This window comes from Ictalurus furcatus, chromosome 13, assembly GCF_023375685.1.
Source record: "Ictalurus furcatus strain D&B chromosome 13, Billie_1.0, whole genome shotgun sequence".
Classification (NCBI taxonomy): Eukaryota; Metazoa; Chordata; class Actinopteri; order Siluriformes; family Ictaluridae; genus Ictalurus; species Ictalurus furcatus.
The window spans coordinates 3,344,415-3,372,201 of record NC_071267.1 but is presented as its reverse complement, the minus strand read 5'-3'; the positions used below and the strand labels follow the sequence as shown (position 1 = coordinate 3,372,201).

Here is a 27,787-nt window from a genome sequence, read left to right as displayed (position 1 = left end):
TGCTTCTATGTTGAATTTTAAGTGTTTTTGGGTAATAGGCTAAATTTGGGCCAGCACCATACATGCAGTCCTCTTCAAAAGTATTTTAATTCTTTTGTTTTTGCTATACACTGAAGACATTTGGGTTTGAGTTCAAAAGATGAAGATGAGACAATAGATCAAAATTGAAGCTTTAATTTCCTGATATATACATCTAGATGTGTGAAACAACTTAGAACATTTTGAGGTGAGCAAAAATATTGGAACAGATAGTCTTCAAGGAAATCAAAGTAAATAGCGCTATTTGGTTGCATATCCCTTCCTTGCAATAAATAATCAAGCGGCGATCCACTGACATCACCAAATTCTTGCACTTTTCTTTTGTGATGCTTTTCCAGGCTTTTACCACAGCTTCTTTCAGTTGTTGTTTATTTTGAGGGGTTTCCCCCTTTAGTCTCTTCTTCAAGAGGTGAAATGCATGCTCAAATGCACAAATCCCAAAGGCCATGCTCCAAAATAAAGTGGAAAGATTACCTAGAAGAGTGGAGGTTATTATAACAGCAAAGGGGGACTAAATCTATAATGGGATATTCAACAAGCACATATGGGTTTGATGGTATTGTTTGTTTGTTTTTTTCATCTTCACACACACACACAATCAATGCGATGCAGACAAAATATGATCACACACTACCAAGCCCCCGAAATAATAGCCTGTCCAGGTAGGTATAAATGACACTGGCACATTTATAACACACATTTGCCGTCAACAGAACTTGTTCTTCCAGCAACCAACAATCACAGTGTAGCAAAGGATTCAAGCACTGGAAATGGTTTTATAGACAGGAAGTGATGTGTATAAAGAATCAGTGCACCCTCTAGTGAGCATGCACAAGAGTACCTCCAACCAACTTTGCCAAATTCACCCCTACTTTTAATGGTCACCATCCCGGTGAACACTGAGAGTCCCATGAGAAGAACGCCTAAAGGATGGCCTAGAAACTAAACCCATTCCAGACTGATCAAGTGACTGAGCTATATGAAGATCTAGAGAAGTTTCTAAATTCAACTCTTGCTCTTGTGTGGTCACCTGGGGTTGAGACGCTAAAGAAGAACCTATACTCATAAGAGAGTAATCATTTTGTACCCCTGTTGGACTAGACTGAAGCACTGAGGGCTGAGAACTAGAATCAACATGGACTTGACCCTCAGAGTTCCTTACATCCATTCTCATGTGGACTATGGCCACTTGCGAATAATCTCCAATTCTTGGTCCTTCTGGCTCTACTCACTCCTGGGGCTGGAAAGGGCCAGTAGACCTGACCCATTGGTTTACCTGGCATATTGTTGCCAGTTAAGAACAGGCTTAAGTTCTGAGCAATAGACAGAACAAGTTCTGAGCAATGGATATTTTTAATGGGGCCATCTTCTCCATGTGGTCTGATCTTATACAGAGTTCCCACTTCATCAATGTAGGTCACAAACTCAAACACAGTAGAGCACCAGACATCCTGAATCTTAAGGCAACCATGAAAATGACTCTTACAATACACTAAAGTGCCAGGGGGTAGTATTGCTACTGAGTCAGGACGATTGGTCCTACGGTGAATGACCACAGTCTCCAAGTGCCTTCGGAAACTGGTATAAATGGAGGTCAAATACTTTTGGTGTTACAGCAGACATTTCATTACGTGTGTTGATTTCTCCTGTGTATGACCTTCTGCCTGTTCTTGACTTTGTATCTATTCTGTCCCTTTAAGTTTAATGATTCAGCTCCCAAACTGCTGGAAATGTGGGACGGGTTCTAACTCTTCACCAAAACTGCTTTATTCTGGAGAAGAGGTTTGACTTGAGACTCCTGTCATACGCCAGTCCTGGTGAGTTTATTATTCTTAATGCTGAAAGACACAAGAGCATCAGTGTAAACACACAACATCAGCATAAACACCAACACACACACACACACACACACACACACACACACACACACACATTATTCAGTATGATAGAGTAGAGTAAAATAAAGAGACAGTAAGTCAGTAACTCACTATAATGTCTCCAGTTTACAGTGTGGATCCTTCAGTAGATCAGAGAGCAGCTTCACTCCTGATTCTCCTGGATTATTATCATTCAGATCCAGTTCTCTCAGGTGTGATGAGGAGTTTGACCTCAGAGCTGAAGCCAGAGCAGCACAACCTTCATCTGTAATACTGCATTTATACATGCTGTAAAACAAAAACCTTCTCACACTTAACACACTCAGTTTTAGCTCTGAAAACATCAACTACACAAAATCTTTATATACAGAACATTTACTCTCCATCTCACACACACAACAATGACAATATATCACATCACTACAATTACAATCACCACAGATGGTAACTGGATGTAGCTGTGTCTATTAAAACTCTGCTCTGTGTGTGTGTGTGTGTGTGTGTGTGTGTGTGTGTGTGTGTGTGTGTGTGTGTTGTGCACGTGTACCTCAGTGTCTCCAGTGTACAGTATGGATTCTCCAGTCCAGCAGAGAGCAGCTTCACTCCTGAATCCTGCAGGTTATTGTAACCCAGGCCCAGTTCTCTCAGTCTGGAGGAGTTTGAGCTGAGAACTGAGGACAGAACTCTACAGCTTTCCTCTGTCAGATTGCACTCCCACAGACTGGAAGAGAAATGATGAAGTGTTAGATTTATTTATCTGATTGTGAGATGAGGGGTTTCCATCAGGTGAGAAATAAAAAGGGTTTACCTGAACACAAGGTTCTAATGTCAGGATAAAAATATAAAATGAACAGCCTGTGTGTAAACAATAAACTAGTATTGGCATGTTATTAAAGTAAATGTGTGTGTAATGTACACTGATCTACACGCTGTAGAAATAAATGTACTTTGTTCTGATGTGAGAAGTGATGTAGATGTTTCAGCATTAACACAAAGCTGAGTTTCACAGAGACACTAAAACTGTTGGAGTTCATTGTTTTTCAAACTTTCAGTGCCATTTTAAAATTTTTTTAATGAAATCCACAAAATGAGTGGTACAAATAAAAACTAAAACTGAACACAACTGTTTGTCCAAATATATAAGACTGAAAAGAACCCAATACCCGCAGACACACATCAGAATATATATTATTGTCACAATATCGCCAGCCGATGGCGCTGTGGCGACGACATGAACGGACAGCTGGAGAGCGTGCGTGCACCTGCTCAAAGTGCGCATGGACCATAGGACTTTGTTTACAACGGACATGTGCACTTGTTTTGGTTTCTGTTTTGTCCCCTCCCTGTTCAGTTATTGGCAGAGGTGCGAGGGTGTGTTTTCAAGTGTTACCAGCTGTCAGCAGTTAAGGTAATTGTGACTAATTATTTAAACCCCTCGCGTTGCTGCGCACGTCGCGCGGTATTAGAGACTAATAGAGACCGATAGGTGTAATGGTGCCACGCGGTCAAGTTTCTATTTCTTGTCTACTTACTTGTTCCTAGTTTCATGTCATAGTTAAACGAGAGTTTCATGTCATAGTTAAACGATAGTTGCATGCCATAGTTAAACAAGTATTAGAAGTAATGAAGTGAGATGTGTAACGTGCTACGCGGTAATGTTTCTATGCCCTGCTTTGATTTCGTGTATCACGCCTCAGTTCTAGTTAATGTGTATCTGTATAAATGTGCTAAACGGTAGCAGTTCCATGATTTGTTCTGGCTTCGTGCCATAGCATTAGTTAAATGGTTTTCATGTATAGTTTCTTGTTTCATGCCATAGCTAAATGCTAGATGAGTACAGGTGTAAAACAGGTGGATGGATTATTGTGCTACGCTGTATTGTTTCATCGTCTTGTTCTAAGTTTAGTGTTGCATGCCTCAAATCTTGTTTCTGTTTTGACCCCGTTTTCCCCTTTCCTGTATTAGTCACTTTAGAGTGTAAATAAAGACTTTACTCCTGTGCTTACTTCCTCTCCAAGTCTTTTTTCATAACAATTATTCATTTAAATTAAATTTATTTATTATTAATGTTAAATATTAATAAAATATAGTAATATATACATATAGAAATGACTACTTAATATATAGCCTATAATTGTTGTGGAGTGAAGGGGGCCTTGTGGATTGTTCGAAATATGCTAGAGGTCCAAACCTCACAAAAGATTGAGAACCACTGGTCTAGTGTATGTACTTTAGAAACGTAATATCGTCTCAAATGAAAAACATTAGCTTTTTACTAACCTGAAAGTTTGCCCCCCATCCGATTAATCAGAAAAATAATTGGCAAGTTATTTTAATAACTTGCCAAATAATTGGCAAGTTATATATATATATAAATATATATATATATATATATATATATATATATATATATATATATATATATATATATATATATATATATTAATTAAGTATTTATGCATTAACTTTTATGGATTCACAAAAAGCACTGAATTCTACAGTCCTAGCAATCCCTGGTTGATTGGTAGAACCTGTCATTCCCCAGGGATTGATTCAAATACCAGGTTCAATTACATATTATTGTTGGTGTGAAATTTAATTTGACTCTCTGAATTATGTTTTGTTTATTTTATCCATCACTGCGACACTTGAACTTGTCTACCACTCACAGGGCTTTGCAAATTATCATTTCATTTGTAAATAAATTTAAAACAAATCCATCAATGAACCCAGTCAGCTCAGCTAACATGATCTTTGTGAATGCACACGAATAACCAAATTGATTCATTTTAAAAACATCTTGTTTGAATATATTTTGATACATTGAACAAAAAATTATATAATATTATTTAAACATTTTTTCAACTTTCCTACCGACCCCCTGCAATTACACTACTGACCACTAGGGGTCCGCATAGCGGAAGTGTATAGTACGTCATTTGAGACACAACTTTAGTATTTACTCTCCGAAGTGTGTTTTCGGAAAAGAAGTAACTTAATGAGTAAATGTACCACGCACAGACCAACTAATCTATAATGAGATTTGTTGACAATGATTTTCATAACTGATTATTATCGATTATCGAGTTGTTGCAGCTCTAATTAAAACACAAAAACAGAATTTATTTAATAAAAAATTATAAATGTCAACAAAGTTCATAGGGAGGACAGACACTATCCACTCATCTCTGATCACCTGCCAGCAGAATAATGACTGGAAAGATGGAAAAGGAGAATACATTAGAACCGTAACTACTATTAGTGTATATGAGTATGTTATGCTTGTTTTTGTGTTATAACCTGCAGTAATTGTGGGAGGGTGAATTATATTGGAGTTGGGGTACTCGAGTCAAATTATGAAGAGAATTCGGACTTGTCACACACAAGTAAATTTGTACTCAAACTTGACACGGACTCGGACATTTTGGACTCGGTAGTTTTTCTGAGTACAGCTGAGGCTGCATCATGTGTAACATGAAAAGATAAACAACATAAACAGACATCCACCTCTCCCGGAAGTTCCGGGAGTCTCCCGTATACTCCCTGACGGCCACATATTATATACAATATCCCGGAAATTGATTTTTTTTTATAGCGATCGAGAGACCAGCAGGCATAGAGAGTGAGTAACAAGAGCGAGAAAGTGACAGAACATTTCCTGATTGGTCTCTCTTTCTGCTAGCTAGACGTATCAGTTTTCTCTGTGGGCAGGCATTAAAGTCGACCGCTCTCTCTCTCTCTCTCTCTTCAGTTCATTAATCAGTTCAGTATCACTGTAGCGTCATAGCAGAGTCCAAAAAAAAAAAGAAGAAAAGACACACTTCACCCCAGACTACGCTAAAGTGTACCCCTGCTTCATAGGGGTCAAAAATAACAACAGTTTTCAACAGCGACTCTTTGATTACCCATGGTAGGTTAGATGATTGTAAAAGACATATTGAGATGAGTTTAACAGGTGTGATTTGTTCATTAGCATAGCTAACGTTATTTAAACTTGCTAGCTAGCTGCTAAGGAGCTAATCTGTTGATGTTTTACATGATGAGGCCAAACCCCCTGTAGACTTGCAGGGAAGTTGTAGAAGTTGTAATAGGATAAAAATACGGCTAAATGAATTGAACAGAATATAATAGTACATATTATTTTAAGCATCCTGCCCAGGGTGAGATGGGACTGAAGGGGTGGTGGCGCTACCCTTCTGAAATGAGTTTTTGCACGGTGGGATGTCAGCATAAAATTAAGATAAGAAATTAATCGATGTCTCCCTGCCACACCTGAAACGCGCGCACAGACAGCCGCCTCATCATGCAAGTACTGAACTGAGTCGGTTATGATTTAAGTGAATGTAAATAGTTGGGGAAAAATTGGAGGTGTGTCAATACAGTATATTAGGTCTGTACATTAGGTTTTAAAGTGACAGCAGTCTAATAAACCTGCTGCTGTCTGTGTCATTAATGTTCATCAAACAACAAAGCACAAAGAGAAAATCACTCACTCACTCATTTGACTGAATAACTTCAGTAAATCTAATAAGAATCACTGTATATGTCATACAGTGAAGTAAATTTTATTTTACATTTAATTGTTTTATTCAATTTCTGTAATATTTCTTACTTGAATACTACTGATAGACCTACATGCGAAAAAATATCGTTATTGTGAAACATATCGTGTAGTCATATCGCCCACCCCTAAATATTAACATTTGGAAATTCCAGTCTTAAATTTCACATAAAATGTGAAATGTACTTCTTAATGTAGTAAATCTCATAAACCCTGCTGTTTTTTTTAAAATTATTTTTATTATTATTATTATTTTAGAAATTAAAATGAAAAAAAGTTGCTGTGTTCAGAAATGAGTTTGTTGTGATTCATAGACAGATTACAAGCAATAATAAAGCATGAAGCTTGTTGTTATGACATGCTGCTAAATGTAACTCTACTTTGTAGTCTCTTTCTTTCTCTCTCTCTCTCTCTCTCTCTCTCTCTCTCTCTATCTCTCTCTCTCTCAGACTATATAACTGTGGGGGAGAGGCATCAAATCACTGAAATGTAACTCGAACTGGAAGACACAATATAGTGTGACACAATAACAAAACAGCTTCATTTGTATTTTCATACAATTGTAATCTAATAAAAGTTCTGCAAATACCTCTATATCCATTTTTTTTATTGAAACCCTTTTTTGATAGGAAACTAGTTGAGGTGCTGATGACATGAAATAAAAATATTAAAATGCAATGGCAAGATGTATATATAGATCATACTATTCTCCTTGATAGATTAGAAAATGTTGTTGGCATTAAGGGAACAGTCCTCTCCTGGCTCAGGTCTTATGTGACTGATCGTTATCAGTTCGCAGATGTAAATGGAGACTTCTCCACGTATACCGAGGTTACCTTTGCAGTTCCACAGTGTTCTGTTTTAGGCCCACTGCTTTTTACTTTATATATGCTACCTCTAGGTCAAATGATTCGTAAGCATGGAATTAGATTCCACTGTTATGCTGTTCATACACAGTTGTATGTTTCAGCGAAGCCAGAGGACAGACAGCAGCTTAGTAAAGTTGAGGATTGTGTAAAGAAAATTATACGTTGGATGTTAACTAACTTCCTTTTACTTAATTCTGATAAAACAGAAATACTTTTATTAGGACCATGTGTAGCTAGAAGTAAGCTTTCTGATCACATGTTTACTCTGGATGGACTTTCTTTTTCATCATGTGCAGCAGTAAAAGACCTTGGAGTGATTATTGACTCCAGCCTATAATTTAATGCTCATGTAGATTATATTACTAGGATAGCCTTTTTTCATCTCAGAAATATTTCTACGATAAGAAATATATTATCACTACATGATGCAGAAATACTAGTACGTGCATTCATCAACTCTAGACTAGATTACTGTAATGCCTTACTGTATGGATGTTCCAGTAGGTGCATAAACAAACTCCAGTTAGTCCAGAATGCAGCTGCTAGAGTCCTAACTAGAACCAGAAGATATGACCACATCACCCCAATCTTATCAACACTGCATTGGCTCCCAGTGAAATCTCGCATTGATTATAAAATACTTTTATTAACCTATAAAGCACTAAACGGTCTCGGACCACAGTATCTAAGTGACCTTTTGGTTTTCTGTGATCCGCCACGCCTACTTAGATCAAAAGATGCAGGCTATTTGACGGTACCTCGAATAGTGAAGGCTACAGCAGGGGGAAGAGCTTTCTCTTATAGAGCCCCACAGTTATGAAACAGTCTTCCTATTAGTGTTCGGGACTCAGACACAGTCTCAGTGTTTAAGTCTAGGCTTAAAACGTATTTGTTTACTCAAGCCTACCCTGACTAGACTTTCTGTTATACTAATTCCCAGTCCTAATAATCTTTTCTCTCCCACTCTCCTTCTGTCGAGCCACACACGATTTTATGGAGATACTAGAGATCCTGATCCTTTCTGATCTCCGGACCTGTCTGATCCGTTTTGGATGTCCTGCCTCTGGATGGAGCTCTAATCTACTCCAATTCCAGACTGCTGGGACTACGGCTGCTTCTAAGGCCATACAGACTTCATATAAGTCAATAATGAACTTTTTCACAATATCTGTTGTTACCCAGATGAGGATGGGTTACCTTCTGAGTCTGGTTCCTCTCAAGGTTTATTCCTCTTAAAACATCCTTGGGAGTTTTTACTTGCCACCGTCGCCACTCAGTGGCTTGCTCACCTGGGATAAATTCGCACCTTTAATATCTGTATACCGTGTTGATATTTCTGTAAAGCTGCTTTGAGACAATGTCTATTGTAAAAAGCGCTATACAAATAAAATTGAACTGAAATTGAATTGAATTGAAGATGTAATTGTGGTATTTTTTGTTACAGTTATGTTGCCACTGGTTTGTGAAGTTTAAAATACTAATTTAACAGCTCAGTGTTCAGTTTACAATTGCAATTTCAAATCTTTTTTCAATGTAATTACTTTCTGGACTCGGCCAGAATCCACTCGGACTTGGCCATTAAAGACTTGGATTTAAGTCCAACTCGGCCCCTTTTAGACTCAGACTTGGACTCAGACTTGATTGTTTATGGACTTGGTCTCCATTCGGATTCGACAAAGGTGGACTCGAACCCAACACTACTAAATATATTTAAAAAGCAGCTTCAACACATTTATTTACCTTGGCTTTCAATTAGACCTCTTCATTTTAGGCTTAAAACTCATTTTTTAAATCTCATTATGATCTAATTTAAATTTTATTTTCTGTTTGATTACTTATTTATTTCTTAAGGAGTTTTTAGGTTTTAATATTGTATTTTTATCTTTAATGTTGTGTTGCAATATTTTTGTTTTAAAGGGGACATATTATGCAAAATTCACTTTTAAATGGTGTTTGAACATAAATGTGTGTCAGCAGAATGTGTACACAACCACCCTACGATGGTAAAAATCCACCTACTTCTTTTGTATATTCCCAATAAATCATAAACAGAGTCTCAAAATGAGCCGTTTTTTATTTTCGCCCTAACGTGACGTCACGTTGGAACAAGCCCCACCCAGGGACTCTGCCCTATTAGGATAGCCCCTCCCCTGAGTGAGCTGCACACAATCAGCCATGTTCTCCGCGCTGGAGCAGCTACAGTGATGAGAAGAACGTCTCAGCTGCATAAGCTTTGTAAGTGTTCTGTTGTTGGCTGTAAGAATGAACACGAGTCTTCATGTACTCCCAGCATCAGAGACACTGAAGACGCAGTGAAGTTTTATTTTTGAAGGAAATGTGCCCCAAAAATACCTAAAATCATTTCACACCAGACTGCTTTGTGAACGAGGGTCAATACAAAGCAGGATTTGATAAAAACTTGATTCTCAAGCATGGATCAGTACCCACTGTTCCTGATCCAGCTTCATATCCAGAAGACGGAAATATCACACTTTATATTTTGGGAATGTTTGCAAATCGTTTTTCCGAATGAGCTTGTTAGCAGATTCCATGGCTTATGCAGCTAAAGTGCCAGAGTTACATGGTCATTTTTATTTTTAACCCGAAAACACGCCTTTATTATGCACAATACAGTAAGGTGATTGTCTTTTTGAAAACTGTGTTGGTTTTCTGTGAATCATTTTACATCAGGCTGCTTTATGAATAAGGTTGTTAGCAGATTCCACAGCTAATGTAGTATCGGAAGCAGGAGCTGGTCTCTCCTGGAAAGGGGGGCAGGGCGCAGCAGCTCATTTGCATTTAAAGAGACACACACCAAAACAGCCTGTTTGTGCTTCCACCCAAAAAGGGGCATTTACAGCAGGGTATAAGATCTGTGGGGTATTTTGTGCTGAAACTTCACAGACACATTCTGGGGACACCTGAGACTTATATTACATCTTGTAAAAAGGCTTAAAATAGGTCTCCTTTAATATTATATTTGTCGTTTTATTTTATTTTCCATTGTGAAACACTTTGAGCTGCATTTTATGTATGAAATGTGCTATATAAACTTATTGTTATTATTATTATTATTATTATTATTACTGTTCTTGGTGTGTGTGTGTGTGTGTGTGTGTGTGTGTGTGTGTGTTGTGCATGTGTACCTCAGTGTCTCCAGTGTATAGTGTGGATTCTCCAGGCCAGCAGAGAGCAGCTTCACTCCTGAATCCTGCAGGTTATTGTGACTCAGGTCCAGTTCTGTCAGTTTGGAGGAGTTTGAGCTGAGAACTGAGGACAGAACTCTACAGCTTTCCTCGGTCAGATTACAACCCTGCAGCCTGGAAGAGAAATGATGAAGTGTTAGATTTATTTATCTGATTGTGAAATTAGGTGTTTCCATCAGGTGGGAAATAAAGTGTTTACCTGAACACAAGGTTCTAATGTCAGGATAAAAATATAAAATGAACAGCCTGTGTATAAACAATAAACTAGTACTGGCATGTTATTAAAGTAAATGTGTGTGTAATGTACACTGATCTACATGCTGTAGAAATAAATGTACTTTGTTCTGATGTGAGAAGTGATGTAGATATTTCAGCATTAACACATTAACACTGAGTTTCACAGAGATGCTAAAACTGTTGGAGTTCATTGTTCTTTGGAGCTCAATCTAACTTCCACACACATACAAACCACATAAAACACACACACACACACACACACACAGAAAAACAAAGCTCAACAGCAGAAACAATGCTAATCCACACCATATAAAATACACACTTTAATGTTTTACTCATATAAAACACTGGGCCTCATTTATCAAACTGGATACGAATTAATTTCTTCATAAACAGTGTGTAGGAGCATTTACACAAGAACTCTTTAATGTGCAAATTAAAATGTAATGTTATGGAACATTTACAGGATGTTGAGAGAAAAGGTTGATGAGGTGTTGGATCAGAGTTAAATGGGCGTGGCCACTCGGCACAAGAGCTAGCTCTTTATGTATGTGCATAGCTGCTTTATCTGCTCTTTATTCTGACCCTCAAGCCAGTGTTTCTCCACCAACACCTCACTGTCCTCTACTTTCACATTCATCAGGCACTTATGGAGGAGTTCTGGACTGAGTTGGAGCTTGGGGAAATAGTATCAACACTGGACGAGTGTGCCCATTCTTCTTCCTGTATTCATCTCTCTGTAATAAAACTACTTCATCTGAGAGGACGAGTCTACTGGTGTTTGTCTAAATTTCCACGACAGTAAACCGAGAAAGCAAGTGGAAGATGTGGTAAGAGTGACACAGCGTGCATTCTGACTGGTCTCTCTTTGTGCTAACTAACCTTGTTAGGTCGACCTCTCTCTCTAAATGAGGTGGGGAGGTAGGAGGTAGCCGGTGAAGTCACCTCCTTGAAATTAATTTTGGCATGGTTACGTTGAGAACTGGGGAACCAACTGTTGTCAAAGCCAAGAAACCTTGAACTGTGAAGAGTCTGCAGTCAAAAAGGGAAAGTGACAGAGCCCATGCTAAAACGAGAATAAATATGGGCATGGCTTTTGAGAGGTGGCAAAAACTCAGAGATCTGAAGGGATTGAAGACTGATGCAGAGATGTTTTTTTTTCCTGTTAAACAGGTCAGACATTTCAGTAGCTAAATAGGTAGCGAGCTAACTTGAATCAGCTGTTTGTTTGTTCTGCTATGGTCAGAGTGGTAAACTGCACTTATTTTCTGCTAGCTATGAGAGAGAGCAAGTCTCCTCTACTTCAAGAAAACCGTATCCACCTCCACCTCCACTGTCGAGTACTGGAGCAAATATACAACACACGAATACCTCAGTGTTGCCAAGTCTCACTGTCACGTCTCAAAGATGGGTTCGGAAGCATTCGCAGATTATTAACATTTATTAAATAAACAAACAACAACACAAAGACACAAAGACAACTTGGCAAAACACTATGGCATGAAACAAAAAACATGGAACACGGTAGTCTAAGACAAACGAAAGGCAGAGAAACAGTGCAGACAATGGCTATATATATATATATATACACACACACAAGTGTGCTCATTACCAAACGTGAATCAGGTGCAAGTGGTCATGTGACATGTAGTGCAGTGCAGTGGCTGATGGGAACTGGAGTCATGAGTTTCCTTATATATGACAGAACCCCCCGGAGAGGGGAGCGATGTTCTCTGAGAGGCCCGAGGGAAGCTCAAAGATTTCTGCAAGGCCATAGAGGGGAGCGAGGTTCTCCACGAGGCCAGGGAGAGGAGCGAGGTTCTCCGCGAGGCCCAAGGGAGGAACGATGCTCTCGTGATATATGACACTCACGAGACAAATAAGCAACTGCAGCTTCAAAAACAAGCCCAATATTATTATATCCTGTTACAGGCTCAATGCAACCAGACTCAATAAATGAGCCTACAACATATTAAACTGAAACCACTCGCAGTTTAAATCTAGGACTGCAACTAACGATTATTTTCACAATCGATTAGTTGGTTGATTATTGTTTTTATTATTTTAATTATTATTGATTTTTTTTCTTCGATTAATCAATTAATCGTATGGGGGCAAACCGTCAGTGCCATTTTTTAACTTATTTAAAATAAAATCGACAAACTGAGTGTTACAAATATAAACTTAGATAATCGCTAGTGGCAGCCCTAATATTTTATACATACATTTTATATATATATATATCATTTGTAAATAAATTTAAAATAAATACATCAATGAACTCAGTCAGCTCAGCTAACGTGATATTTATGAATGCACACAAATAACCAAATTGATTAATTTTAATTTTAATCTGTTGATGTCCTACATGATAAGGAAAAACCCCCTGTAGACGTGTTGTAATATTGTAATAGAATAAAAATATGGCTAAATGAGTTGAATAGAATATAATAGTACATATTATTTTAATGTTGCATTTAGCATTTATACTGCCAACTTATACTTTAAAATGAGTGTATGTATGTCTGCATGAAACAAGAAACTAGAGCATGGCAGGTAAACATATCACGTCGCACCATTACACATCACCATATATAATACTGCGCAAAGTGCGCAGCAACATGAGGCTTTAATTAACTCACGTAATCAAACTTTAACTGAAGCAGCTGGAAACAATCGAGGCGCACCCTCGAATATCCACCAATAACTAAACAAGGCAGAGACAAAACAGAAACAAACACGCACGTCCATTGTATACAAAGTCTCTATCGTCCACGCACACTTCAAGCACATGCGCACTCTCCAGCTGTCCGTGCACAACGTCACCACAGCGCCATCTGCCAGCAAGATCGTGTCAGAACCCCCCTCCAAAGGCGCTCATCCAGGAGCGCCAAAGAACACCCCCCTCGAATGGTGATACCGGTCCCCTGTGTAACCTGTCCTTTGCTGCATCAGGAAACAGGGCGGCCTCCGCTGGGCAGCAGAGAGGCGGGGCACCGCCCCCTGTGGGGCTGGGGCACTGGGCGACGTCCACCGCGGGGCTGAAGCTCAGGGTGACGTCCTCAGCAGAGCTGGAATGCTGGGCGACATCCTCTGCGGGGCTGGAGCTCAGGGAGACATCCTCTGTGTGACAGGACAGCAGGCCAGCTTCCTCAGCGGGACAGGACAGCGCGACTGCTTCTTCGGCGGGATAGGACATCGGGACAGCTTCCTTAGTTGGACCGGACAGCAGGGCGGCCTCCTCAGCAGGACAGAGCAGTGGGACAGCTTTCTCCACTGGACCGGACAGCAGGGTGGCCTCCTCAGCAGGACAGGGCAGTGGGACAGCTTTGTCAACTGGACAGGACAGCAGGGCGCCCTCCTCAGCAGCCAAGACCTCCACGCAGGTCTCCAGCTGGAGCTCTGAGGTTGCCATATTGACCTCAGGCAGAGGATCCGAGGTTGCCACATTGACCTCGGGCTGGGGCTCCGGAGCTGAGATCTCCTGCTGCTTGCGTTGCACAGTGTAGTCCCCCATCAGCGGGAAGGCGTAGTAATTCATGTGGCTCTGCTGCCTGTATAGCGTAGTGTAGTCCCCCAGCCGAGGGAAGCCCCAGTAATTCGGGTGGCTCTGCTGCCTGCGTAATGCAGCTTAGTCCTCCCACAGTGGGGGCCCGGGAAATTGCGCGAAATATGCTAAATTCACTTTTAAATGGTGTTTGAACATAAATGTGTGTCGGCAGAATGTGTACACAACCACCATACGATGGTAAAAATCCACCCACTCCTTTTTTTATATTCCCATTAAATCATGAAATCATGAGTCTCAAAATGAGCCGATTTTATTTTCGCCCTAACGTGACATCATGTTGGAACAAGCCCCGCCCAGGGACTCTGCCCTATTTGCATAGCTCCTCCCCTGAGTGAGCTGCACATAATTGGCCATGTTCTCTGTGCTGGAGCAGCTACAGTGATGAGAAGAACGTCTCAGCTTCGGAAGCTTTGTAAGTGTTCTGTTGTTGGCTGTAAGAATGAACATGAGAGTTTTCATATACTCCCGGCATCAGAGACACTGAAGACACAGTGAAGTTTTATTTTTGAAAGAATTGTGCCCCCAAAAATACCTAAAATCATTTAACACCAGACTGCTTTGTGAACGAGGGTCAATACAAAGCAGGATTTGATAAAAACTTGATTCCCTTTCAAAGGGAACTTCGACGTTGCATTTAGCATAAAAGTAGGAACGCCTTGCGCACGTGACTGGTATCTGAAGCTTGTGTAAAATCATGCCTCTACTTATAGGCCTGCCATGATCAGGTGACGTGGCAATTAAGCGTGTCGCATGATATATATATATGGCACCTGTGAACCACACCACCAGCCTTATTATCTTCAGTGAGACTGCATGTCTGTTGTTTGTGTGGCAAAAACGCTTCATTTCTACTCGATATTTTCTCAAAATCTCTGAACTTTTCAATCCCTTTTTTAGAGGAAAAGAGAGGTAAGTAATGAGTGAGAAAGAGTTCAAGAAGTGTGTTATGGCTTGCTCCCGTTTCATCACAGGGAAAAGTGCACACTTTTTGGGTGAAGTGTTAGCGGTGTAGTATGCGATGGCAGCCTCGAGAGGCTGCGCATGGTAACGGCTACATTAAGCAGCTCAGCTTGTGACTCGCGCTCTTCTCGAAAAAAACAGAAGCCGAAGCGAGTTGGGTTTCAGAGCCTTGCGGATCTGGGCCGGCCGCTGCGTCTCAGGTTCGGGGGATCTCTTATAGATCCAGAAGAGGAGCCAGAGACGAGCGCTGCTCTATCTCTTACTCTGTCTTCCGGGTTCGGCTCCCCGCTGGATTTTGGAGCTCGCGTCGCGACTCCTCCTTCCGCTATGGAAAGCCAAAAGGTAATAATTCCTCTCTGACTCCGAGGAGTTAGAAGGATGTGTTAAAAACTGAGAGCAGCATATAAAGAGCTGCTTGAAGTGATTACCCAGTGAAAGTAAATCCCTCACACTGCAGAAACTCCCCTATCTTCCAGAAGTTTATGACAAAATCTCAGGCTTCTGGGGGAAAACCACGCATAAGCCATATTCATAACCCCACGATGTTGGATTATTCAGCCATTGTGGGAATGAACGGCATGGCTATTTAGCTATGCTCAAGGTGGAGAAGGCGCTTGCTAGCTACCTCTCTCCAACGACGGCAGGTAATTACGGGGATCGGCTTGCATCCAAGCCATGTAAGGCCAAAAAGACCATGGCATTGGTGGGCAAGCCTATGCAGTAGTAGTCTTGCTTGTGGGTCACTGCAGACAGTTACAGGGTTGCAGGCCTACAAAGCAGACCTGCTGAGTGAGCTCGACATATTGCGGCATTCAAAAAAAGCCATTTCTTTCCCTGTTGTCTCGAGCTCACCCGAGCATCCATGAGTGGAGCCTGGGCCAGCACTATTGTGAGGGAAACCCAGAAGGCGAGTATGGCAGCCCGCCAACCCCCGCAGACAGCCAGGGGAACCTGGCGGCCACAGTCGCGGTCTGCTATTAGGCCTGATCTGAGAATGGTCATAAAGGCCAAGCCGGCAAAGAAGAGCGGTCCTGAGGGGCCGTGGAGGGATGTATCTGGGGACATGAGGTTGTTAGGGCAGGTAGCCCCCAGTGCTACTGCAGGGCCTCCCCTAGCCAAGGCGGTCCCCAAGTTTTCAGTGTTCTCTGGTCAGCGAGCTGTCACAGGGCAACGAAAATCTGATGCTTCCCTCCAATATAATGTGGAATAGTTAATGTCACTAAAAGACCATCGGGCAGTGTGCAAACTACTGCCAAATGTGTCTCCATGGGTTCTGTCTACTGTAGAAAGGGTTACCGGGTCCAGTTATAGCTCGACCCCCCCCGTTCACAGGTGTGCTCACCACAGCAGTCAGCACAGACCAGAGCCCGACATTAGCGCAGGATGTAAGCTCCCTTTTGGACAATGGGGCCATAGAACATGTACCCCGTTCCCGAAGGGAGGGAGGTTTACAGCCATTATTTCCTGTTCCGCAAAAAAGTGGGAGTAATCGGCCAATTTTAGATCTGCGCCATCACTGAATCTGTGGCACGATAAGTTTGAGCGTCAGCCTCTGAACCTGTATGTCCAAGGAGTACGGTTCAGAGGCTGACACTCAAACTTATCGTGCCACAGATTCAGTTTGAGAACTGGTTTGTGGCGGTAGATCTAAAAGGTGCATATTTCCACATAGGAATATTGCTAGCTTTATCCCCTTGCACCTTCACAAAGTGCATGGATGTCACTCTGGCTCCATTGGGACTCCAGGGCATCTGTGTACCAAACTACCTGGACGACTGGTTAATTCTAGCACAATCCAGGGCGCTGGCGGTTCAACATCGAGATGTTGTTCTCGCCCACATGAAGGGCTTGGGGCTCAGGTTGAATCTCAGAAAAGTATGCTTTCCCCGGTGCAGTGGACAACTTTTCTAGGGGTTATAGGATTCTACTACAATGAGGGCGTTTCTATCCCCAACATGCGTAGTATCAATCCTATTAACACTGAGCAAGATAAAGCTGGATCTTGGGAGACTTTTGGGGTGGAGTCCACACATGTGGCTGAGGTCACATTTGTATGCTGCTCCCCCCATCGCTCTGCTCCCACAAGCTCTAGCAAGAGTTCGCCAAGACAGTCTGCTAGTAGCACCTTTTTGGCCAGCTCGAACATGGTTCTGAGAGATAATATCCCTGCGAGATGGCATTCCTTGGGAGAATCCCGTCCGCAGGGATCCACTGTAGACCCAGTAAACTGCGCAATAGCTAAAGTCCTGGAGCTCCTACAAGAACATTTCTCAGTGGGATAGGCTCCTTCTACAATCAGGGTTTCGGCCAGCCACGCCCTGGTTGAGGGAGCCTCTGTGGGGCAACATCCTCTAACTTCGAGGTTCATGCATGGTGTCAGACAGCTGAGGCCCATCTGCAGGCCGCGCATACCTTCCTGGGACTTTCTGTGGTCCTGGAAGGTCTGTCGGGTGCCCCATTCGAGCCTCTAGCGTGGATCCCATCCACAAGTAAATTGTATGCACTCAAGTGGCAGCTTTTTGTCTTGTGGTGTGAGGAATGTCAGCTAGACCCAGTGAACTGCGCAATAGCTACAGTCCTGGAGTTCTTACAAGAACGTTTCTCAGCGGGCTGGGCTCCTTCTACAATCAGGGTTACTAGGCCGCCGTTTCGGCCAGCCATGCCCCTGTTGATGGAGCCTCTGTGGGGCAACATCCTCTAACTTCGAGGGTCATGCGTGGTGTCAGACGGCTGAGGCCCATCTGCAGGCCGCGCATACCTTCCTGGAACCTCCTGTGGTCCTGGAAGGTCTGTCAGGGGCCCCATTTGAGCCCTTAGAGTCAGCCTCTGAGAAGTTTCTGACTCTAAAGGTAGCTCTCCTACTGGCCCTGACATCTCTCAAGTGAGTGGGAGATCTACAAGCTCTCTCTGTTGCCCCTTCGTGCCTTGACTTTACCCCTGGATTAGCCAAGGCCTTCCTGTATCCTAGGCCAGATTATATACCTTGCATTGACCCTCGGGCTTGGGTATTTTTGAACAGGCCGTACCCTCGGTATGACGAAGTGGGTATTCCCGTTCCCATACTGTTATGCTAAATAACGCCAAATTCCCTTTGAAAGGGATGTGACACTGTTCCCTGAGAAGGGAACGAGACGTTGCATAGCACTGTCATACCAGGGCAGGCCTGTGAATTGCGTCCTCGCTTCAGATAATAGAGGCTGGAGGCGTGGTTCACAGGTGCCATATATATATATCATGCGACGCGCTTAATTGCCACGTCACCAGATCATGGCAGGTCTATAAGTAGAGGTATGATTTTACACAAGCTTCAGATACCGGTCACGCGCGCAAGGTGTTCCCATACTGTTATGCTAAATGCAATGTGTCGTTCCCTTCTCAGGGAACAGGGTTACATGCGTAACCCTGACATTCTCAAGCATGGATTAGTACCCACTGTTCGTGATCCAGCTTCGTATCCAGAAGACGTAAATATCGCACTTTATATTTTGGGAATGTTTGCAAATCGATTTTTGGAATGAGCTTGTTAGCAGATTCCATGGCTAATGCGGCTAAAGTGCCAGAGTTATGTCATCATTTTTATTTTTAACCCGAAAACACACCTTTATTATGCACATTACAGTAAGGTGATTGTCTTTTTGAATACTGTGTTGGTTTTCTGTGAATCATTTTACACCAGGCTGTTTTCTGAATAAGGTTGTTAGCAGATTCCACAGCTAATGTAGTATCGGAAGCAGGAGCTGGTCTCTTCCGGAAAGGGGATGGGGCACAGCAGCTCATTTGCAGTTAAAGAGACACACACCAAAACAGCCTGTTTGTGCTTCCACCCAAAAAGGGGCATTTACAGCAAGGTATAAGATCTGTGGGGTATTTTGTGCTGAAACTTCACAGACACATTCTGGGGACACCTGAGACTTATATTACATCTTGTAAAAAGGCTTAAAATAGGTCTCCTTTATTATTATATTTGTCATTTTATTTTATTTTCCATTATGAAGCACTTTGAGCTGCATTTATGTATAAAATGTGCTATATAAATAAAGCTATTATTATTATTATTATTATTATTATTGTTATTATTATCATCATTAATACTGTTGTTGGTGTGTGTGTGTGTGTGTGTGTGTGTGTGTGTGTGTACCTCAGTGTCTCCATTGTACAGTGTGAATGCTGCAGTCCAGCAGAGAGCAGCTTCACTCCTGAATCCTGCAGTTTATTGTAACCCAGGTCCAGTTCTCTCAGTCTGGAGGAGTTTGAGCTGAGAACTGAGGACAGAACTCTACAGCTTTCCTCTGTCAGATTACACCCCCGCAGCCTGGAAGAGAAATGATGAAATATCAGAACTCTGATCTCAAATACACAAACACAGCCATAATCCAGCTAAAGTTTACCATGTAACAGAAATGTGAGTGTGTTTCTCATAGTGTGTTAGTGTGTTTCTCATAGAAATCAGAAGACAGGACACCACATCATCACTATTATTATTATTATTATTATTATTATTATTATTATTATTATTATTTTAAAAAATGCTTTATTATAATAAAGCATTTGTTCAAACTAAAAACCTTTCTGTTTTCATTCCTTTAAGGATTGTTGTAACTGAAAATAATAATAATTATTATTATTATTTATAATTAAATAATTATAATTACAATGATTATTATTATTATTATTATTATCAGTTACAATGATCCTTAAAGGACTGAAAACAGATGTTTTTTTGTTTGAACAAACGCTTTATTATAATTGAAACTTGAAAATATTTTTTAATGAAAGTACGTGTTAAAAGGTCTCCAACTAAAAAATTTATAAAATAAATTAGAAATCTCCCGTTTGAACAAAAAGGAGCAGGACGTGCCGTGGCTTTGTTTGGAAACTGCTCCTGTACCTTTAACTCTCTCTCTCTCACACACACACACACACACACACACACAAACACACACACAAATACACAATGTCACATGTTGTATCCATATTGTTCCAATGGTGACAGTGTTATGTTTTTCTTGTTCTCAACTGTGAAGTTCTGTTCAATGTCTCTTTCAAGTAAAAGGAGAAAAGAAAAAGTGCCTTTCACTGGTGTTTAGTTCACAAAATGATCAAAAAGCAGTCATGAATACATGCAGTTATTTTGTATAGATCATTTTCATCAGTTTTAGAGAAAAGGTAATAAATGGTGATATAAGGTTTTGTCCATATGGCCCAGATCTCAGTGCAGACATAACGTGTTAGTATAAAAAGTGAAACAATCTTCTGTAACAGTACCATAGGTTTGTTTAAAGATGATTAGAGTAACTATTAACAAGCATTAATCCAAACAGTGCAGTTCAGTGTTACATTAAAATAACAAACCATGCAGTAATACATTTATAAATATACAGTGGCAAGAAAAAGTATGTAACCCTTTGGAATATCATGGTTTTCTGAATAAATTTGTCATAAAATGTGATCTGATCTTCATCTAAGTCAGCAGTATTGACAAATATAATGTGCCTAAAAGAATAACACAAAAAAATTCTGATCTTTCATGTCTTTATTGAGAACAACCAAAAAAACCTCATAGTGCTTGTGGAAAAAGTATGTGAACCCTTGAGTTAATGACGTCAAAAAAGCTTTTTTTTTTTTGCACACTTGGAGTCTCGTTAAGAAAATGAGTTTGTAGGTGTGGTCTACAGCTACTTTGACTGATAAAAACCCCTCAAACTTTTGAGTTTGCTCTGCACAAGAAGCACATGCTTATGTGAGCCATGCCTCGCCAAAAAGAGCTTTCAGAGGATCTACGATCAAGAATAGTTGATTTACATGAAGCTGGCAAGGGTTACAAAGTGATTTCAAAGACTTTAGAAATTCACCAGTCTACAGTTAGGCAAACATTCTACAAATGGAGACACTTTGGGACTGTTGCTACTCTACCAAGAATTGGGTGCCAATCAAAATTACACCAAAAGCACATTGAAGACTCATCAGTGAGGTAAAGAAACAACCCTGAATGACAGCAAAGATTTGAAGGCATCATTGGAACTGGCTAACATCTCTGTTCATGAGTCTACAATACGTAAAACATTGAACAAGCAGGGTATCTACGGCAGGACACCACGAAGGAAGCCACTGCTTACTAAAAAGATTATTGCTGCACGCCTGAAGTTTGCAAAAGAGCACAGTGACACTCCACAGCGGTATTGGCAAAATGTTTTGTGGACTGATGAAACTAAGATTGAACTATTTGGAAAAACCACACAGCACTACATCTGGTGTAGAAAGGGCACGGCATATCATCATGAAAACATCATCCCAACCGTAAAGTATGGTGGAGGAAACATCATGATTTGGGCCTGCTTTGCTGTATCAGGGCCTGGCCAGCTTGCAATCAGTGAGGGGAAGATGAATTCCCCAGTATATCAGACAATTCTTCAGGATAATGTGAGAATGTCTGTATGTCAGCTGAAACCGTGTAGAAGTTGGGTGATGCAACAGGACAACGACCCAAAACACCGGAGCAATTCCACTACACAATGTCTTCAGAAAAACAAAATCCGCCTTTTGGAGTGGTCGAGTCAGAGCTCAGACCTCAACCCAATAGAGATGCTATGGAATGATTGAAGAAAGCCATACACATGAGACGTCCAAAGAATATGACCGAGCTAAAGCAGTTCTGCCAGGAAGAACGGGCTTAAATTCTTCCTGAACGATGTGCAGGTCTGATCCACAGCTACAGGAAGCACCTGGTTGAGGTTATTGCTGCCGGGGGGGGGGGGGGGTCAACCAGTTATTCATTCTAAGGGTTCACTTACTTTTTCCACTGCCATTTTAAATGTTGAATGAGTGTGTTCAATAAAGACATGAAAGATCATAATTTATTTTGTGTTATTCTTTTAGGCACATTATATTTGTTAATACCCCTGACTTAGATGAAGATCAGATCACATTTTATGACAAATTTATTCAGAAAACCATGAAATACCAAAGGGTTCACATACTTTTTCTTGCCACTGTAAATACTCACACAGCTTTTCTGGAGACTTTGACCACTGGCAGCAGCTTCAGAAAACATTCCTCTGATGGGTCATATTTCCTCAAATCAAACTCATCCAACTCCTGATCTGAGTTCAGTAACACAAACACCAGAGCTGACCACTGAGCAGGAGAGAGTCTGGTTCCCCTGAGACAAAAGTAATCTTCTCTGTTCAGGTAAGTCTGTACTTCCTGCACTAGAGAATGATCATTCAGTTCATTCAGACAGTGGAACAGATTGATGGATTTCTCTGGAGATGGATTCTCCCTGATCTTCTCCTTGATGTACTCGACTGTTTCCTGTTTGCTGTGAGAACTGCTTCCTGTCTGGGGCATTAAGCCTCGTAAGAGAGTCTGATTGGACTCCAGTGAGAGACCCAGAAGGAAGCGGAGGAACAGGTCCAGGTGTCCATACTCACTCTGTAAGGCCTTGTCCACTGCACTCCTGATGAAATCAGACATGGTTGACTTTCTGAAAAGATCAGACAGATCAGTGGTTTGTTGTTCTGTTACATTTCTGCTGATGAAGGAGAGAAATGTGTATAAAGCTGCCAGAAACTCCTGAACACTCAGATGTACAAAGCTAAACATCTTCCCCAGGTGAAGCCCAATCTCTTCTCTGAAGATTTGGGTACACACTCCTGAGTACACTGCCACTTCTCCAACATCAATGCCACACTCTCTCAGGTCTTCCTCATAGAAGATCAGGTTTCCTTTCTCCAGCTGTTGGAAAGCCAGTTTCCCCAGTGCCAGGATACTCTCTCTGGTCTGCTGAGGATCAGGGTCACATTTCTGATGGTACTTTCGGTCCTTGTGTTTGATCTGAAAAATCAGGAAGTGTGTGAACATTTGAGTCAGAGTCTTGGGGACCTCTCCACTCTCTGCTTCACCCAACATTCTCTCTAGAACAGTGGCTGAGATCCAACAGAAGACTGGGATGTGGCACATGATGTAGAGGCTTCTTGAAGACTTCATGCGTGTGATGATTTTATTGGCCAGGCTCTGATCACTGATCCTCTTCCTGAAGTACTCCTCTTTCTGAGGATCACTGAACCCTCGTACCTCTGTTACCTGGTCTACACACTCAGGAGGGATCTTATTGGCTGCTCCTGGTCGAGAGGTTATCCAGAGGAGAGCAGAGGGAAGCAGATTCCCCTTGAAGAGGTTTGTCAGCAGTACATCCACCGAGGCTGACTCTGTCACATCACACAATCTCTCATTCTTCTGGAAATTTAGAGGAAGTCGACACTCATCCAGACCATCAAAGATCAACACCACTGTGTAGGAGTCTAGTAATTCTAGTTTTCTCATTTCTGGGAAAAAGTGATGAAGAAGCTCCATCAGACTGAGATTCCTCTGCTTCATCAGATTCAGCTCTCTAAATGGAATTGGACACATGAAGGTGACGTCCTGATTTGCTTTTCCTTCAGCCCAGTCCAGAATGAACTTCTGCACAGAGACTGTTTTTCCAATTCCAGCAACTCCTTTAGTCAGCACTCTTCTGATGGACTTGTCTTTAAAGAGCTCGTTACATTTGATGGGTGTCTCCTGTGTTGCTGGTCTCCTGGATGCTGTCTCAATCTGTCTCACCTCATGTTCATTATTGACGTCTCCACTCCAACCCTCTGTGATGTAGAGATCTGTATAGATCTCATTCAGAAGTGCTGAGCTTCCATGCTGTGAGATTCCTTCATTAATTCTTTTAAACTTCTCTCTCAGGCTGGATTTCAGCTCTGTCTGATACACAGAGGCTACAGACTCTAATAAACAAAGTAATAACATGTTTTAATGCAAAATCACTGAGCACAATATAAAGTGTAAAATTCTTTCAAATGCTGCTGTTCATTCCTGATTCATGGACTAAATATTATTGAAGGAACAGGACCACTTTACAGAGTAATCACAAACTGGACCACGAACAGAACAGAAAAGCACCAGATGTACATGATACTAAACTCAAACTTCAAACTAAAGCTGTTCATATCTAAAACTATTTCCTCTCTCTAAAGTGAACCTGATGGAATAAAGCCATGACTCAGAACTCTTACTGTTGTGCAGTATGTTAGCGAGATCTGTGTGGTTCATGTTCTTTAGGACATGCAGTGTGATCTTCAGCGCTCCCTCTCTGACACTGTGCAGATCCTCCTCATCCTTCACCTCCCTCTCAGTGCATGCTGGGTAATCTGGACTCAGGAGCTTCCTAAACCTCTTCAGCTCATTCTTTATCAGAGTGATGACTTTGTGTTCCAGCTCCTGGTTAGAAACACACAGGAACACATCTCAATATTATAATGTTACACACTGAGAGATGCTTTTATTTTATTAATAAAAAACTATTACCACAGTTACAACTGAAATTTGGTCTGATTACCCATAATGCTGCTGCACATCGATAAACCTGTGAACCATTATTATCTTAAATAAAAGCCTGCAACCTACTCACACACAAGTTACACACAAGTTACACACATTAAAAAGACACACACACCTTGAATATGGAGTCCAGCTGATTTCTGCTGATGTTTGATTTCTTCTTTTGTGGTCTGGGAACAAATAAAACACATGATGTAATATAGACTATATGTATTCATAGCTGCACAACACACTAATACATACAGAGACAGATATTTAACACTATCCTCTTAACACAATACACTGATTTCAGGGTTTCCTCACTGACACTAACATGTTTATGAATAAAATAGTGATCTAGTCATTAATGTCCCAGGTGTAAATGTTGTTGTACAGCACCACAGACCCTCCAGCTCAGGGACTGCATGCTGAACTGAACTCTTAAAGCAGTTTTCCTCACTGCCAGTCCGAGAGCTGCAGCACTGCACACTTTAGTGTTTTACTGCTTCAACACTTGATAAAGCTCATGAAGGGCTTCATAATGAGACCAGTGAGTTTGATCAGGTGGAACACTGCTGTAAAACACCTCACTGTACTGACCTCACATCAGGAGAACTGGCTCCGTCTCTGAAGTTATGTGGAACACCCATTGACCAGTCACTCTTCATGGACACACAGCTGGGTTCTGGTGAGTCTGATCTCTTTCCCTCCATCATTCTGTAATTAGAACAGAAATATCAGCAATAATTAATACAGTCAAACCTTGGATTGCGAGTAACTTGGTTTGCGAGTGTTCTGCAAGATGAGCAAACATTTGTAATAAATTTTAACATGATATACGAGCGAGGTCTTGCAATACAAGTAGTACCTATATGCTGCTTTTCTTTTTTTTCTTTTCGTTGCCGAGTTCCAGAAGCTCATGGTTTACGAGTGTTACCTGCCGCAACAAGGTTTTAACTGCGATGACACAGGGCTTTTTTGGAAAAAGATGCCAAAGAGGACCTACATTACAGCAGAAGAGAACGCAATTCCCGGTCACAAGCCCATGAAAGACCATCTCACCTTCTTGTTTTGTGCTAATGCAAGTGGTGATTTCACAAGCCTTCAAGAAATGCAAGGTGCAGAAGAGCCAGTTAAACGTTATGTGGAGTTCCAACAGCAAGGCTTCGTATCTTGTTCGTTGAGTGGATCAACGAGGTCTTCGGTCCTGCAGTGAAGAAATACCTTTTAGAACTTTTTCCTTTTTCCACTCAAAGTCTTGCTGGTTATGGATAATGCCCCTGCTCATCCTCCAGACCTTGAGGACGACATACTAGAGGAATTTGAGTTCATTAAGGTCAAGTTCCTTCCTCCCAACACCACTCCATTACTCCAGCCCATTGATCAGGGAGGAGAAAAAGACGGAGAAATCCCTCACTTCAAATGAGATTAGGGAGGTGTGTAAAATGTGGGAAACAGTGCAAAATTTTGTAGAAAAGCACCACCCGAGTAAGACTGTAGCAGTGCGAGCAATGAATCTGTTTAACGACAATGCAATGTCACATTTCCGCGAAATCCTTAAAAGGAGGCAAAAGTAAGTGTCACTGGATAGGTTCCTTGTTAATGTCGTACAAAAAGAAAAAGATTCCGGCGAGCCAACAGACAGCAGTGATTCCATTAGTAACAGTGAAAGTCGTCCTACACAATAATCAATAAATTCGATTACTTTATATTAAATTTAAATAATAAAAATATAAAATAGTATTTTGTGTTAATCATTATTATGTATATGAATTTTTGGGTTTTGGAACGAATCATCTGAATTTCCATTATTTCTTATGGGGAAATTCGCTTTGATATACGAGTGCTTTGGATTACGAGCACGCTTCCGGAAGGAATTATGCTCGCAATCAAAGGTTTGACTGTACTCTGTTGTCTCAGCACTGTTACACAATGTGTTCATCATTAAACACCAATAATTCCATCATTTTAAATCAGCTACAGTTTGCACACTTATTCAAACAGGAGACACGCCTCATACCTCAGGAATTACACTGATGTCAGGAGTCTCAATCACAGATAACTGACTCAGCTGGGTCTTAAAGCCTGTAGAGTTCACTGACTCAAAGCTACACTGCTCTTCCCCTCCACATTACACAGTCCTTTTTACTCTTCTCTCAGTGAATGATTTCTCTAAACTGTTCTTAGATCAGATCAGTGATATATTCACTGCTATTAAACACCTTAAACCAAAGTTTAGTTCCTCTGTAAACTAGTGAGTGTTTAGAGATACAGATCTTTTCCCATGAGACGGTGTGTATTTATTGCTGGTGAATGGAAAAGTAACTCACCTCTCATCTTTCTTTAAGTCCTGTTCTCCAGACACACTCATGTTGGAGGTCATGTCTCCTTCTCCAGATTACAGCAGGACACACGTGTACTTCACTCCAACATCAGTGTGTTAAATCAAACCCTGTATCAGCACAGAGTTCACTTACAGGAAATAGTCACGGTATCAAGTCATAAAACAACCTTTGTACATTCAAACTTCAGTACAAAGGTTCTGGCAGAGGGGGTGGGGCAGTGGTGTGTGTGTGTGTGTGTGTGTGTGTGTGTGTAAACATACAGACATGCTTGGGTGTGTGAAGCAAGACTAGTCAGTGAAGCAAGACTAGATTTTTGCAGTGTTTCAGTGTTTAATTTAAAATAAACACCAAATATAATATCCAGATATCAGATATCCACATTGGTCAAAATATTTAATGTGTTCAAAATGTCTTCTAATAATCCTACCTTAATCTACAAATTCCATGCATGGGTCTGTGATTTTGTCAATGTCTTCTGCATTGTGGAACAATAGGTCAGTTGTAGACATTCTACACACTTAGAGAATTAGGTTTCCTGCATAGGAAAAGGTTTTTAGAAACACATAAATAAAAGTATAGCAAATTCTCTGCCTTTTTCTGAGGTATAGTTCCATTTTTGTGTAACTGCCACATTGAGCAATTTCTAATACAATATAAAAAGAACTTTAGGTGACTTTAGGAAAACATGACACAATTTCTACTAGTGATGGGCATTTCAGGCAAAATTACTTTTCAAATTATTCATGGCATTATTTGAGT

At 41.0% G+C, this 27,787-nt stretch overlaps 1 protein-coding gene across 1 annotated transcript; it reads right to left on the bottom strand.

Moving 5' to 3' along the window:
• Positions 1-97: 97 nt before the first annotated feature.
• On the bottom strand, positions 98-27,151 carry LOC128616751 (NACHT, LRR and PYD domains-containing protein 3-like). Its single transcript, XM_053639545.1, has 11 exons — positions 27,014-27,151; positions 25,552-25,890; positions 25,284-25,400; positions 24,820-24,874; positions 24,380-24,584; positions 22,324-24,091; positions 19,459-19,632; positions 10,493-10,666; positions 2,464-2,637; positions 2,028-2,204; positions 98-1,877 (listed from the first exon to the last, which is right to left on the bottom strand). Exons 2-11 carry the CDS (start codon positions 25,602-25,604, stop codon positions 1,841-1,843), a joined length of 2,934 nt encoding a protein of 977 aa, XP_053495520.1. The 5' UTR covers positions 25,605-25,890; positions 27,014-27,151; the 3' UTR covers positions 98-1,840.
• Between the last annotated feature and the right edge of the window lie 636 nt (positions 27,152-27,787).